Below are 16,424 nucleotides of genomic sequence, written 5' to 3'. Positions count from 1 at the left end.
TCTGAGGTCACCTCTGAGCCTCCTCTTCTCCAGGCTAAACACCCCCAGCTCCCTCAGCCTCTCCCCACAGCACTTGTGCTCCACTCCCTTCTCCAGCCTTGTTGCTCTTCTCTTCTCAGGTGGGTTGGAAGAGACCTCTGAGATCATCAAGTCCAACCCTTGATCCAACCCCACTGGGATCACTCTGGCACTCTGTGCCCTGGGCTGGTGATCACAGTGGGGTTGGATCAAGACATGGTGGATTCTCTGTCCCTGGAGGTGTTTCAGAGGACACTCAGTGCCACCTCCAGTCCCTTCTCCAGCCTCGTTGCTCTTGTCTGGCCCCACTCCAGCCCCTCAATCTCTTGCCTCAACTGAGGGGCCCAGAACTGAACACAACACTCAAGGTGTGGCCTCCCCAAGGCAGAGTCCAGGGGAAGGGTCACTGCCCTGGGCCTGCTGGCCACACTACTTTGGATCCAGGCCAGAATCCCCTTGGCCTTCTTGGCCACCTGGCCACACTGGTGGCTCCTGTTGAGCTTCCTGTCCCTCAGTCCCCCCAGGTCCCTCTGCCTGGCTGCTCTCCAGCCACTCTGTGCCCAGCCTGGAGCGCTGTTGGGAACTTTGTCAGGCCTGTCAGCTGAAGGCCCACGACTTCCTTAATGGGGTAATAAAGCAGTAAACTCGAGGATACCTTAATTTGTTAACAATCAAACACCTGCACCTGGGTGAGAAGGATGTTCTTACACCTGGTCTTCCCAAGGGGATATTTATGAGCTCAAGACTTGTCAACAGCAAACACCTGAAGATACCTGCAAGGTCAGGTTGTCCCAATGACCCAGAAGTGACCCTCCTGATGCATTAACACCCAAAATCTGGGACAACATTCAGCAGGTAGAAGGTGACATGTTAAATATATTCCAGGATACAGGACCTCAGGCAGTTTAGGAATGTTAAGGGGGAAATGTTAATCCTTCCGGGGTTTATTCTGGAGCTATTTACAAAAAGGACCCCTGTCATTCAACTTCCTTCCTACCAATCTGAAAAAAATGGGAATATAAAAACCTGACAGTGAGTTTTGTTTCAATAGTCAATGTATATGAAATGTAGAGAGTGAGATTTGCTGCTGGGTCATTTAGGACTGAGGGAATGGAATGAAGCTGTGCCAGGGCAGGGACAGCACCCAGGGAAGGGCTGGAGTTGTGCCAGGGCAGGGACAGGGCACAGGGAAGGGCTGGAGCTGTGCCAGGGCAAGGACAGCACCCAGGGAAGGGCTGGAGCTGTGCCAGGGCAGGGACAGCACCCAGGGAAGGGCTGGAGTTGTGCCAGGGCAGGGACAGGGCACAGGGAAGGGCTGGAGCTGTGCCAGGGCAAGGACAGCACCCAGGGAAGGGCTGGAGCTGTGCCAGGGCAGGCTCAGGTGGGATCTCAGGGAAAGGCTCTTCCCCCAGAGGGTGGTGGGCACTGCCCAGGCTCCCCAGGGCAGAGGACACGGCCCCAAGGCTGCCAGAGCTCCAGGAGGGTTGGGATGATGCTCTGGGGTACAGGGTGGGATTGTTGGGGTGTCTGTGCAGGGCCAGGGGTGGCACTGGATGGTCCTGGTGGGTCCCTCCCAGCTCAGAATATTCCATGATCCTGTGATCTCCTGGTTAATCCCTTCCCACCAGGGCGATAACACCAGAGCTGTCCTTGGGTGCAGGAAGGAACAACGAGATGACACCAAGCTCTGAACACCCCTGTGTTTGCCATCACTGGGAGCCAACAAGCACCACTCACAAGGTTCCAAGAAACCCTTCCCACCTCTGGGCACACAGCCCTGGCCTGGGCACTCTGGGTTTGGCACCACATCTGCCCGTGCAGCCCAGGCAGGATCCCGGATTCCCTCAAGAATCTGCTCCGCGCTCGGTGACGGCTCCAAACACACACCTGATGGATCCCAAGGGAGCAGCTGCTGTGTGGGAACTCCCCACCCTGCTCCACGTTGTCTGTGTGTCTGCACACTCAGATTCCTCGCCCTTGCTGAAAACTGTCTCCATCTCGAGAAGGTTTGGGGGAAGCAGGGAAGGAAAACACGATCCGGAGCTTTAACTCCTCCAGTGTCTCAGCTCCTCACTAATAAGCTCTCGAGACGGAGTTGATCCTGTCAATTTGTGCTGTGAAAGCCAAGCTTCTGTTCTCCAATATTTCGCTGCTCTTTGTTGCACAGAGCACAGTCTGATCTCAAATTCTCCTCTAGAACCCACAGGGATATTATCCCAGGGAGGAAAACAGGTTCTTTTGCTCCACACTCCGTACCAAATGCTCAGGAACTGCCATGGAGAAGCTGAGATTCTCCCTGGGGTGCAGAGGGGCAGCTCCTGGCACTGATTTATTCTCCTGCTCAAGCTGTTGTGATCCATGAGAGCCCTGGCTGAGACAATCAGAGGACCAGCATCCTCCAAGCCTCCCCAGAGCACAGTTTAGAGACAAGACCTCGCTGCTTACACCACCCCTGACATCTTAATTTGGAAGCTGCACCCTCTGTAATTACTGCCCTGCTGGGGACCTGATAATCACCCAAGTAAAAGCTCAACCAATTTAAAACGATCCCAGGTCCAGCCCCCAGGTGTGACTTCCAGGGGTGCTTCAAACTCAGGCCAGTTCGAATTACAAGGGCCAACCTCCTAATTAAGAGGAGTTATGGCTTGATGGAAAAAGGAGAGCAGACTAATTAACACATGTAGTGTAATGTCTTAATTGGAATTCAGATTCTAAAATTTGTGCGGTTCAGAATAAATGACTCATAATTAGTCAAAAGGTCCACTTTTCTTCTGCCCTGAGGATCTCTGCTCTGACACAGCTCTGGGAGGAGGAGGAAGTTTAAACGTTGCATTTTGTGAGCTGTCAAGTGCAACCCAAACCTCTCTTTTCACTCATTAACCCCCCACTGGAAGGGAATGACTGGATGGTTCCAAAGGGTTTAACTGCAGAGGATTATCACAGATTAAAAAGAAATGAAACTAATAGGCATTGGTGGAAGGGGGAATTATTTCCTGGGTGCTCTGCCAAAGGGTTGGATCAGGGAAGTGGAGATCTGGAGCTTCAGATCCCCCTGACAGCACATCTCTGGCATCTTCTGAAGCCTGAGGAAACCCAGGGTGAGTCAGGTTGGAAGGCACCACTGCAGGTCCTCAAGAAGGTTTTCCTGGAGCACCTTACCAGGGTTGTGTCCAGATGGTTTTTGAGTGTCTGCATAAATATTAAAAATTGAATTACTGGACATCTCCCGAGATATTCAGAAAGCAGAAGCAGCAGCCTGGTGTATTCACAGGAGCAAATATGCTCTTCCCCCAGCAGTAATTCTGCAGAAGGATTGAGGCTGTTTGCACAGCAGAACACAGAAAAAGTGGTTTTACAGACAGTCCCCACGTCCCCAGGACAGGACCAGCTGAGCTCTGCTGAACTGAATCCTGGTGCTCAGATTAGACAGCGTGAGATTGGGATGTTTGCACCTAGAGAAGCTCTTGGGTTGGAAAGCTGCAGGAAAACAACTGGATCATGGAATGGTTTGGGTTGGGAGGGACATTAAAGCCCATCCAGTATCACCCCTGCCATGGGTAGAGACACCTCCCACCAGCCCAGGGTGCTCCAAGCCCTGTCCAACCTGGCCTGGGACACTCCCAGGGATCCAGGGGCAGCCACAGCTTCTCTGCCCAACCTGTGCCAGGGCCTGCCCACCCTCCCAGCCACCAATTCCTTCCCAATATCCCACCTATCCCTGCTCTCTGGCAGTGGGAAGCCATTTCCTGTGTCCTGTCCCTCCAGGCCTTGTCCCCAGTCCCTCTCCAGCTCTCCTGGAGACCCTTCAGGCCCTGCCAGGGGCTCTAAGGTGTCCCTGGAGCCTTCTCTTCTCCAGGTGACCCCCCCAGCTCTCCCAGCCTGGCTCCAGCCCAGAGGGATCCAGAATCCTGGAATGGTTTGGGTTGGAAGGGACCTTAAAGCCCACCCAGTGCCACCCCCTGCCATGGGCAGGGACACCTCCCACCAGCCCAGGGTGCTCCAAGCCCTGTCCAACCTGCCCTTGGACACTCCCAGGGATGGGGCAGCCACAGCTTCTCTGCCCAACCTGTGCCAGGGCCTGCCCACCCTCCCAGCTAGCAATTCCTTCCCAATATCCCACCTATCCCTGCTCTCTGGCAGTGGGAAGCCATTCCCTGTGTCCTGTCCCTACAGGCCTTGTCCCAGATGTCCCTCCAGCCTCCTTTAAGCCTCCTTCAATATATATATTTTACTGTCCCCAGTTAGAAGCCAAATGTTTGGCCCCAATGGTTTCTCTACCTCATAACAAGTGATCCAATTTCTGCACTGCCTTTGGATGGAAAAGAAAAGGCATTTTTATAGAATCATAGAATCGATTGAGTTGGAAAAGACCTCCAAGATCTCTTTTTTTCCTCAAAGACCCATTCCTTTACCCCCTTCAAACCCCATAATGTCTCTCCTTTCCACAACATGCCTTCACAAATTTTGCCTGGAAGATACTAAAAAGGCAGGAACACTCTGGGAATCTTCTGGCCACCTAAAGCAGCGAGAGCTCCGGGATAACCCGGGAATATTCCGGAGCACGCGTGGCCGTGGGCACACACACTCACACACACACTCACACACTCACATGCTTGTACAGACAGTGCATCTGCTGCGCCCAGACAGCCTGTTGTACATCTTGTAAATACACCTTCATTCAACTTTCATCACATTGTTCATTAGTGGTTTAAATTTCGCATAATTTGGCAGCCGCCTCTGGCGTTTTTCAGGAGGTGCCGTAATTTCTTCCATATGGAAGTCAGGCGCTGCACGGAGAGGGAGTTATCGGGTTCGCTGAACCGGAGCGGAGTTTGCCGAGGAGGAGGTGTCAGATGCTACACTAAACATGACAGGAGTCACCCAAAGTCTCCCAGCTGACACATTCTGGGGGCTTTGGGGACTCTCTGGTGTAAACAGGTTCAAGGCTAACGCAGACACCGCAAGACGCCGAGGATGCCGCAGGATGAGGGAAGAGCTGGAGTTCCCGAGGTATCCCAGATTCCTCAGAGCCCGGGGTGCAGAACACCCCTCTGGTGTGCCCACCGAGTTTGGGGTCATTGTTCTATCAGACAATCTATCCCAGCTCCCAGTTCTGATGAGACCCTCCCAGAGTCCACCAGGTCTCTGCAGAAGGTGTTCCTGACCTTTCCTCCCTCATCCTGACAGCACCCAGGGAATGGCTGGAGCTGTGCCAGGGCAGGGACAGCACCCAGGGAAGGGCTGGAGCTGTGCCAGGGCAGGGACAGTACCCAGGGAAGGGCTGGAGCTGTGCCAGGGAAGGGACAGCACCCAGGGAATGGCTGGAGCTGTGCCAGGGCAGGGTCAGCACCCAGGGAAGGGCTGGAGCTGTGCCAGGGCAGGGTCAGCACCCAGGGAAGGGCTGGAGCTGTGTCAGGGCAGGGGCAGCACCCAGGGAAGGGCTGGAGCTGTGCCAGGGCAGGGACAGGGCACAGGGAAGGGCTGGAGCTGTGCCAGGGCAGGGGCAGCACCCAGGGAAGGGCTGGAGCTGTGCCAGGGCAGGCTCAGGTGGAATCTCAGGGAAAGGCTCTTCCCCCAGAGGGTGGTGGGCACTGCCCAGGCTCCCCAGGGCAGTGGGCATGGCCCCAAGGCTGCCAGAGCTCCAGGAGGGTTGGGATGATGCTCTGGGACACAGGGTGGGATTGTAAGAGTTGGACTCGATGATCCTTGTGGGTCCCTTCCAACTCAGAATAGTCTGGGATTCTGTGTGATTCTGTTGTGGATGGAGCTGTGCAGGGCTGATGTTTGGACTCCATGATCCTTGTGGGTCCCTTCCAACTCAGCCTATTTCAGGATTTTGGGTCATTTGGGGAAATCTGAGCTCTCCTGGTGTCCAGTAGCTCTGCTGTCCCAGCCAGCCAGGCCACCATGGAGCATCTCCTGCTCTTGGCTCCAGCTCCGGTGGCCCCTCTAGAGGACACAGCAGATGCAAAGCAACTGAGGTTGGGGTTTTTTGTGCTTGATTGACATAATTAGAGGAGCAGTTTCAATGTTTACTCTGGAAACAGCCACAGCAGTTTAAGGTGTCACTGCTGGCAGCTGCTGAGTCGAAACAAACTTCAGTGAGGGTTCAGCTGGACCGAGAGACTTTGGAGGGAAAGCACCTGAGGGAAATGTCAGAAGGAGAATATCCCCAGGGAAAAGCCAAAAAAAATGAAGGCCAGGAGGGCCTCCTACCTCAAGCACATTTCTTGGGTGACAAATATGGTTTAATTGGAGAAAATGCCCTTCCAGCACCACAAACCACGGGCTGAGCACTGGTTGTCCCCCAAGAAAATCCATTGTTCATGGTTAGGCTGACTTAGCTAAGCCAGAGCAGCTCTGTAATGTTGGTCCAGCCTGGGAGCATCCTAATTTTATGAGCTTTATAAGAAAACAACCCTGGCAGCTCTGTCACGAGCTCAGGATGATTTGTAGATGAAGAAAACAGTGGCAATGCTCCTCTTTTGTGGACACAACTGTTCTGCTCCCTGTTTCTCTCCCAGCCTTTGCCCATTCCAAACAGCTGGAGCTTTGTCTCTCTTCCACAAATTGCAGTCAGTTCCAGGGCTCCTCTAGTCCAGCCTAACAAACCTGAGCTACTGGAGCCCACCCTCAGACCTTCTGCTGTGCTTCAGACCCTCTGTGAGGCAGAGAAGAGGATTTAGGATAAGGAGGCAAGAAGAGCTCATATTCTTCAATCTGCACTCAAAGATCACTCCAAGTGCCCACAGAGGACATTGAGGATGGACTGAGCTTCTCCACCACTTGTCCAGACCCCCTGAGCCAAAAATTTGGGCTCTCCCACCACAGAGCTCAGCTTACTGGGGTACCTGAGCCTGCACTCACACAGACCTGGGTTGTCTTTACAGACCAGCTGCATGATGGGCTTTAAGTGTGGAAGGAGCAGGAAGTTGGACAAAGACTACTGGAGAAGTCTTGGATGACATCTGGGAGAAAAGTGTTCCATTTCCCAGGTGGCCAAGAAGGCCAAGGGGATCCTGGCCTGGATCCAAAGTAGCGTGGCCAGCAGGCCCAAGGCAGTGACCCTTCCCCTGGACTCTGCCTTGGGGAGGCCACACCTTGAGTGTTGTGTTCAGTTCTGGGCCCCTCAGTTGAGGAAAGAGATTGAGGGGCTGGAGCGGGGCCAGAGAAGAGCAACGAGGCTGGAGAAGGGACTGGATGTGGCACTGAGTGTCCTCTGAAACACCTCCAGGGACAGAGAATCCACCATGTCTTGATCCAACCCCACTGGGATCACCAGCCCAGGGCACAGAGTGCCAGAGTGATCCCAGTGGGGTTGGACCAAGGGTTGGACTTGATGATCTCCGAGGTCTCTTCCAACCCACCTGAGAAGAGAAGAGCAACGAGGCTGGAGAAGGGACTGGAGCACAAGTGCTGTGGGGAGAGGCTGAGGGAGCTGGGGGTGTTCAGCCTGGAGAAGAGGAGGCTCAGAGGTGACCTCAGCACTGTCTGGAACTGCCTGAAGGGAAGTTGTGGCCAGGTGGGGGTTGGTCTCTTCTCCCAGGCACTCAGCAATAGGACAAGGGGGCACGATGGGCTCAAGCTCTGCCAGGGGAAATTGAAGTTGGAGAGCAGCAAAAACTTCTTTGCAGAGAGAGTGCTCAGCCATTGGAATGGGCTGCCCAGAGAGGGGGTGGATTCCCCATCCCTGGAGGTTTTTCAGCTGAGCTTGGCCGTGGCACTGAGTGCCATGATCTGGTAAAGGGACTGGAGTTGGACCAAAGGTTGGACTGGATGATCTTGGAGGTCTTTTCCAACCCAATCCATTCTATGATTCTATGAAAATAACTGCCACCACCGTGTTCCCTGCGTGGCATATGCAGGCTGAAAATAAACACGGGTTCGCTCCGTCGGGCGCTTGCAGCGAGCAGCCAAGCAGCAGGAAATGCATGAAACATGGGGAAGGAGCGGTGGGAGGCGACGCCGAAGCGCTTGGGGGGAGCAGAGCAGGGAAAGGAGGCCCTGGGAGTTAAAATACACAGCAGGCAAAGGGAGGAGAGGAGCCAAGAGAGCTGAAAAAAAAATGGCACAAGAGACGGGAGAGGCAGCTGGGGGAGTTAAAACATGCAGATGGAGAGATGGCTGGGAGAGAGGAAAGACCTGGATCCGAGTGGGAAGAGGCGACCGGGAACTGGCCACTTAAAATAAACTTTTTGGAGGGTCGAGGAGAAAGGAGGGGAGTTTTCCAGGGAGATGAAAACCCCCTGCTGGGAGCACAAGGGAGGCTCCTGCAGGGGTGAGGCTCCCACCCAGGTCCCCCATGTCCAGCAAGGCAGGAGAATCACTCCCCTCCTTCCCCACAATCCCACATGCAAATGACTTGGAGCATCCAGATTGAGGTTTCTGATTCCAGCTCTCCAGCCTCCAAATAATGAGCCACCACATTCCCCTTCCTCACTTACACACACTGTAAGGATTCCTGTAAATCCATGGATAATGCAGGCCTGGAGGTCATTCCCATGGAGAACACCCTGGTCGAACTCAAATCCTACTCAATTCAGAAAGTTAAACTTTCCCCCAAATGCTCCAAGTGCTTTTTGTTCCCAGAATGAGGTTTTACCTCTGACTGTGTCCTTCAGGATCCGCTTGGAAAGATCTGAGACAACCCCTGGAGTGTGAATCCCTCAGGCATGGACAGGGATGTTCTCCACATCCCAAAGGTGCTTCCATGTCTTCCAGGGCCACCTCCACCTCTCCCAGCACGGCCAAACCACACCCCACTCCCTATCCCTGCTGTTTCTCACTCCCAGGCTTCCAGGAATCCAAAGATATTTGATGGAAAAGGAAACAGGAGGCACAAAGCTCTGGGAAGGATTCAGACAGGCAAAAGCAGTGCCCAGATATTTTTATATCTGCAGAGTTTCATTGGGAAGGAAATTATCCTCTCACAAACCAGAATTAAGTCTCTGTATTAGTTCAAATGATGATTTTTGGAGGACAATCCACAGATAAAACCGGTTTTTGTAAGGCCTGCTCAGAGCACAGGTGCATTTAGTAAAACTTGTATCAATACAAGCTTTGATGATGCCCCTGAGTGCAAAAAAATGTTATTATTAGTTTTGTTTTGCTCCCAAGTACAAAGCAAATTTTATTATTAATTTTATTTTGTCCCCAGGTGCCAATCAAATTTTATTTATTTTTAGTTTTTTTTAAGTCCCTCCGTGTTCCCTGTTGGAGACAATAATTTAATAATTTAGGGACCAGTTTTCTACAAACTCAGAATTTTTTTTTCTGTCTGTTGATAACCAGAAGAGCAAAGATCCCCTGAAGCAATAAAATAGTTTGTCTTTCACACTGATCTCTTTTGGGTGGTTGGATGGGAACCTCAGTCCTCACACAGGACTCTGAGTGAGACACTCCAGAGGAACCCACTCCAGAGCAAGGAATGGTCAGTCCTGAGACCTTCCCAGCAGATCCTGCAGGGACATCATGGCCTGGAGGGCTCTGGGGATGACAAAAGGTCTTGGAGCAGCAAAGAAACTCCAGAGATTTTGTCAAGGAGGAAAAATGAAGTAAAAATCAAACATTTTGCACAGAATTAGGGGGGTTGGAATCCACTCCTTGTCCTTGTGTGTCTCCAGAAAAAGTCTCCCAACTCCAGTTGCAGGAACTGCAAGGAACTGCAACCCAACTCCATGGATTTCCAGTTGCCCTGATGGAGGGAACCCCCCCAGCCCTTTGAAAAAGAGGAACACAGGATATTTTGTGCAAAAAGGGCTGAAAAACCTCAATTTACAGTTCCCAAAACAGGGTTTGTTGCCTTGTTCCTGCCCACCCCCAGGCCATGAGAGGACCTGGCACTGGTGAGAACCTCAGGGTGCAGCAGGGGTACCAGTTTGAGTCCTTAGTTTTAAATTTAAATGTCACAAAATCAGTTTCCAGATTTCCAGAAGCTGCCCAGACCCTTCTGTCAAGGAGAGAAAACTGCCCGAGGGTGTTTCTAGGCAGGGAAACAAAGCTCAGCAAAGCTCCGGGTCAGGCCCTAATTGTACTAATTGTTATTTACTCTGTCAGTGGGGCCACCATCAACAGGTTTGTTTAAGGAGAACCTCCAGCTTGGATGTCAGGACAAAGGCAGCGAGACCTTTACCAGCCCCATCTTTCAGTGGACTAATCAGTGTCCAGAGGCTGGGAAGGGCATACCCACCCCATGGATCATCCCAAGGGTGTCCCAGGGAGCCACCGAAGAGCTCCCAACAGGCTCACAGATCCCTGGGAGGAAGAAGATGTGGAGGGGTTGGAAAGCAAGGTGGGACAAACCCAGTGGGCGAGACCTTTACCAGCCCCATCTTTCAGTGGACTAATCAGTGTCCAGAGGCTGGGAAGGGCATCTCCACCCCATGGTTCATCCCAAGAAGCCACCCAAGGGCTCCCAACAGGCTCACAGATCCCTGGGATGAAGGAGATGTGGAGGGGTTGGAAAGCAAGGTAGGACAAACCCAGTGGACAGGGAAATTTGGGGGTTTTTCCTGTTAAAAACTCTGCTATGAGACAACTGAGCAACCTGGGACAGTGGGAGGTGTCCCTGCCCATGGCAGGAGGTTGGAATTGGATGGTTTAAGGTCTCTTCCAACCCAAACCATTCCATGAATCTGTGATAACTGGGCATGCAATAATAACCCTGCCCTCTCCTGCACACTCCCCTGGCATTGCTGCCCCACAGACACATCTGCCAGGAGAGAAAAAAGCTTCTACAGGGATGGGAAACAAAATTCTGCAGAGTATATGAAGAATTTATTGTTCTTTGAGGAGCAGTTGAGGGTACTTGGACTGTCCAGCCTGGAAAAGAGAAGGCTGGGGGAAACTCAGTGGGGTCTGCAGCTTCCTCATGAGGGGCAGCTCCAACCTCTGCTCTGTGGGACCAGGGGCAGCACCCAGGGAATGGCTGGAGCTGTGCCAGGGAAGGGACAGCACCCAGGGAATGGCTGGAGCTGTGCCAGGGAATGGACAGCACCCAGGGAAGGGCTGGAGCTGTGCCAGGACAGGTCAGCACCCAGGGAAGGGCTGGAGCTGTGCCAGGACAGGGACAGCACCCAGGGAAGGGCTGGAGCTGTGCCAGGACAGGTCAGCACCCAGGGAAGGGCTGGAGCTGTGCCAGGACAGGGACAGCACCCAGGGAAGGGCTGGAGCTGTGCCAGGACAGGTCAGCACCCAGGGAAGGGCTGGAGCTGTGCCAGGGCAGGGACAGCACCCAGGGAAGGGCTGGAGCTGTGGCAGGGTAGGGACAGCACCCAGGGAAGGGCTGGAGCTGTGGCAGGGAAGGGACAGCACCCAGGGAAGGGCTGGAGCTGTGCCAGGGCAGGGACAGCACCCAGGGAAGGGCTGGAGCTGTGCCAGGGCAGGGACAGCACCCAGGGAAGGGCTGGAGCTGTGCCAGGGCAGGCTCAGGTGGGATCTCAGGGAAAGGCTCTTCCCCCAGAGGGTGGTGGGCACTGCCCAGGCTCCCCAGGGCAGTGGGCACGGCCCCAAGGCTGCCAGAGCTCCAGGAGGGTTGGGATGATGCTCTGGGACACAGGGTGGGATTGTTGGGGTGTCTGTGCAGGGCTGAGGGTTGGACTGGGTGGTCCTCTCAGCCACAGGGTGGATTCCACATTCCCCATCTCTGAACACCATCTCTGACCCCGTGTGGCAGCTCTAATGTTTGCCAAGTGGAGGACTGAAAACTCAGGGCCAGTTTTCCAGTGAATTGAGAGAGTTTTGGCTCTCCCTGTTCCTGCAGAAAAGGGTGACTCAAACTTCGGGGGGGTCAGAGAGGTGGGTTAAAATAACCACATCAATTTAACACTTTATCAGCCTCGACAATGGCCCAAAATGATGGAACATGAAAATCTTAATTAGCAAAAAAAAAAAAAAAGCCTTTGGTGGACCAAATATAAAGAGAGACCTTCTGGCAGTTTGGTTGGTTGAGGTGTCCTGTGTCTGGAGCAGCAGGAAGGGCTGAGGGAGCTGGGGGGGCTCATCTTGGAGAAAAGGAGGCTCAGGAGGGACCTTCTGGATCCCTAAAATTCCTTGGAAGGAGGGGGAGCTGGGTGGGGTTGGACTCTGCTCCAGGAACAGGGACAGGAGGAGAGGGAACAGCCTCAGACTGGGCCAGGGCAGGGGCAGGTGGGATATTGGGAATATTCCTTCCTGGAAAAGGTTGTCCAGCCCTGGCACAGCTGCCCAGGGCAGGGGGTGGATCCCCATCCCTGGAGGGATTTGACATCCCTGTGGATGTGGCACTTGGGGACATGGTCAGCGGTGGCCTTGGCAATGCTGGGGGATGGTTGGACTCCATGATCTTACAAGGCTTTTCCAACTCAAACAACTCTGTAATTCTATAAAATATCAAGGAATGACACCAGCTGAGGATCTTCCCTCTCTTCCCCATGAAAATCCCCCCCCTCCCTCCCAACACTTACTTTTCCAGTACGGACATGATAATTGGAGGTAGAACCAGTATAGGCATGGGCAGGACCACTCTGGTCAGGGCTGTTTCCAGCAGTGCCTGCAAAGGGAAAACAAACAAACACACCAGTGACTTTTCAAACAAACCCCAGGATGTACCTGCTGGGCTCAGAAATGCCCTGGCTGGTCTTGTGTTGCTCACGTGGATGAAACAACCAACACACACTTTCAGCTTTGCCAGGAGCTGTTTGGGAACAACCTGTTTGCCCTTCAGGCTTGGTCACAAACCCAAGAGAATAAACAGAATAAACCCACCAGAATAAACAGAATAAACAAGACCCTCCCTGATTTCACTTTATGTGACCAGAAGTGTTCAAACAGCCTGTCCCACTCCTACACAAACATTTTAGTGATTCCTGGAGGAAGGAAGAGAGGCAGAACAGCTGCCTGGTGAGGTGAAATCCCTCAGAATGGGCTGAGCAGCAGCTCCAACTCTTCCTCCCTCAGCAGAGTTTTGGTTTCAGTTCCATGCTGGGGCAAAGGACACCTTATTGCCTGCTCCTGGTTTTAATCCCTGGTGGTTTATTGCAACGTGCTGTGACACACAGAGGGTTCTTCTCCTCCAGGAAAATACCCAGCTGGGGAAGGGCTGTTGTCCCTCCACTGGTGGTTTCTCCTGGTCCAGATTCACCAGGAAGCAGCAAACAAAGCAGCCTGACACATGTAATTTACCCTGAGGTCTAGAGATCTTTCAGAGGAATAGACAATTGCCTTCCAGCCCCTGGCTGGGCCTGAAGGGGCTCCAGGAGAGCTGGAGAGGGACTGGGGACAAGGCCTGGAGGGACAGGACACAGGGAATGGCTTCCCACTGCCAGAGGGCAGGGATGGGTGGCAGGACATGGGCTGAAGCTGCACCAGGGGAGGGGCAGCTTGGACATGAGGAAGAATTTCCTCACAGAAAGGGGGGTTGGGCATTGGAAGGGGCTGCCCAGGGAGGTGGTGGAGTCCCATCCCTGGAGGTGTCCAAGGAAAGGCTGGAGGTGGCACTTGGTGCCATGGGCTGGTCTCCAAGGTTGTGTTTGGCCATGGGTTGAACTCGATGATCATCTTGGAGGTCTTTTCCAACCCAAATAATCCTGTGAGATGGAAGATTAAAGAGAAATCCTTGTCTGGGAGGGTGGGCAGGGCCTGGCACAGGTTGGGCAGAGAAGCTGTGGCTGCCCCATCCCTGGGAGTGTCCCAGGCCAGGTTGGACAGGGCTTGGAGCAGCCTGGGCTGGTGGGAGGTGTCCCTGCCCATATCAGGGGATGAGACTGTATCATCTTTAAGGTCCCTTTTAATCCAGACCATTCTATAATTCTGTATCACAGGAACATGGATGGGAGATCCTCAGGACCCTTCACCACAACAGACTCTCTGAGAGGTACAATGTGTTACATGAAGGACCTGCCCAATTTCACAGGACAAACCTATCCAGGAAGAAGCCTTCGAATTTATGGCAGCTGAGCAGAAGTTCTCAGAACTCCCAAATTTTACATTTAAACTCCACCTACATCACCCTGACAGCACCTTCCCTTTGAATATTTCTTATCTCTGTTGTCTGTCCATCAGGATGGAGAGGAGAACTTGGGTCCCGAAGCCAGTTGATACAAGTGAGGAAAACTGGCTCAAAGAAGTGTCTCTGAGCCCTTCAACAGATTGTTTTAATCTCCCTGTTAACCAACAATATGGAGAGATATTAGAGATCTCCCATTGCTTGCCGAGGACTGCAAATCTGTACATTAATTGCTGTCTCTGAAGTGCCTTGAGAGCCTTGGACAGAAGGAGGGAGAGAAATGCCAAGCATTATATTATTAACTGCTCTGCCTGGGCGTGTGCTTCGGTACATGCTTTACATTTCAGATGAGAGCCCACTTGGAGACAATCAGATGATGCTCAGGAGACAAAACCAGGCACCAAGGGATGAAAAGGAAAGCATTTCAGGCAGATGGCAGGGGGCAGGTTACAGGGAGAGCAACTCAGGTGTTGGGACACGGGTGGAAACATCTGGGTGCCCTCCCAAGGCTTTGGTTGGCAGTTTTGAATGCAGTGCTGACATGGGAAGGGTTAAAAAGCTGCTCAGTTCAGAAATGGAGTCATCCTCATTTAGAAAAAGGTGTAAGTTATCTTTGCTTTGTGTTCAAAGTTCCCACAAAGAATTCCTGTGAGAACCATCACTGGTAGCACAGGACCTTCCCATGTCAATCCGTGTCCTCCCAACCATCGGTGTCGGTGCCCAAATCCACCTGCACAACCTGAGCCTGTGCCCACCAGAACTTTGAAATGATGGGCAAAGCTCCTCCCTTTCCAGCTGTGGCTTCCCACCCCTGTGGGGTTTGTGGAGCCTGAAGCCCAGCCGTGTCCAGGCAGGACATCCCAGGCACGTACGTGTTTGGCGGCGATCCTGGAAGAGCCGACGATGTTCCCGTTATTGTCCAAGACGTCAATTCCTTCTTCCAGCTCCGTGTGCCTCATCAGGACAACGTTGCAGATATTGGCACTGGCTGAGGGGGAGAAAAGCAGGATGATTAACACCCAGTGGCAGCTTCTGCTTGCTGTGACAGCCCTCCAGCTTTCCTCCCATCAGTCTGCCCAGGAGCTCCTGCAACTTGGTCCCATCCCAAGACAAAGGTGGGAGCCTTAAGAGGAGAACAATAACCAAGATCATTTCCTTTCCTTGCTGCCACAATGAGAAATGTATCGATCCAAGGAAACCCCAGGACTTCCAGGTCTTGGTGTTTGCACATGTTCCCACCCTCCATAGTGCCCTTTCACCAGATATTTCCATCTACTAAGTCAAAACAGGTCCTTGCACTGGGTGGCCAGTTGGGCTTGGCCAGCCAGGACCTGCTGGTTGAAGAGCTGCCTCTTCTGATGGAACATCCCAGAGTGGGTCATAACTGCCCTTCTCAAGCAATCAAAGAAACTCTTCCTAAATAAAGGATTTTCATAGAATCATGGGATGGGCTGGGTTGGAAGGGACCTTTCAAGATCATCTGGTCCAACCCTGACACCTCCCACCAGTCCAGGTTGCTTCAAGCCCTGTCCAACCTGCCCTTGGACACTTCCAGGGATGGGGCGGCCACAGCTCCTCTGGGGAAACAATGGCAATTAGACAGGAGGAGTAGTGGAAGGTCTGGTGGAAGGTGGTGGAACTAGATGGTCTTTAAGGTTCCTTCCAACCCAACCCACTCCATGATTCCATGACTTCTTACATTTTAGGGGGAAAATGGCTCGATGAGCTTATTATCTGGAGTTACAGACTCACTTCTTTGCTTTACCAACCTTCTCCTGAATGCTGACAGTGCTTTGGGTGGCTCCTCATCCCACCTGGCACTTCCCAGACCTCAGCCCTCCATTCCCAGCAGGTCCAGGACCCTTTCTGACCTCCTCCTTACCCATCCTGTGGCTTTTGTAGCCTCGAGATGACCCCAAATATTGCTCCATAAAGAGCAAGGGTTGGCAAACACCCTTTTCCAGCTGCAACCCCTCTCCAAAGCTCAGCCACTCCTTGAATTCTTCCCCGGAAAAGCTGCTAATTCCTCCAAAACTTTAGGTTCTGATAAACTGCCACTTTCCTGCCCCTCCCCACCACCACATTTCGCCTCAAACTTTCCACCCAACACTGATCCAAGCCCACTGTTGCTTCAAGCACCAGCACTTTCCAAAAATGTGCTTCTGTGCTGCTTCCATGGGTTAATATTCACTAATTAATCTCCACTCATGTCATATAACAAATGTCTAATTTTTTTGAGGGTGGTGGGTGGGTGAGCCCTATAGGAACGCAGCTCCTCTGCAATCAAGGATGATTTGTGGTGACAAATGCTCCTTACACTCGAGAAGAAGAGGAACACACACACACACGCACACTCTGTCTCTCTCTTTAATATTCCAACTACGGGACCGCTCTGCCCATCTATCAAAATATCTGTGTTGCC

The 16,424-nt window shown here is 52.8% G+C and overlaps 1 protein-coding gene across 1 annotated transcript in view; it reads right to left on the bottom strand.

Moving 5' to 3' along the window:
• SFXN5 (sideroflexin 5) overlaps window positions 1–16,424 on the bottom strand; it is a 147,630-nt gene that overhangs the window by 26,602 nt on the left and 104,604 nt on the right. The window contains exons 11-12 of the mRNA XM_071555276.1: window positions 14,875–14,990; window positions 12,462–12,547 (exon numbers count right to left, since the gene is read on the bottom strand). Of these exons, the coding sequence (XP_071411377.1) occupies window positions 12,462–12,547; window positions 14,875–14,990 (202 nt within the window). The remainder of the gene's footprint in view (window positions 1–12,461; window positions 12,548–14,874; window positions 14,991–16,424) is intronic.

The sequence above is a fragment of the Pithys albifrons genome, chromosome 5, assembly GCF_047495875.1.
Source record: "Pithys albifrons albifrons isolate INPA30051 chromosome 5, PitAlb_v1, whole genome shotgun sequence".
Classification (NCBI taxonomy): Eukaryota; Metazoa; Chordata; class Aves; order Passeriformes; family Thamnophilidae; genus Pithys; species Pithys albifrons.
Note: the sequence above shows the minus strand (reverse complement) of the source record. Positions and strands in the feature narration are given on the sequence as shown.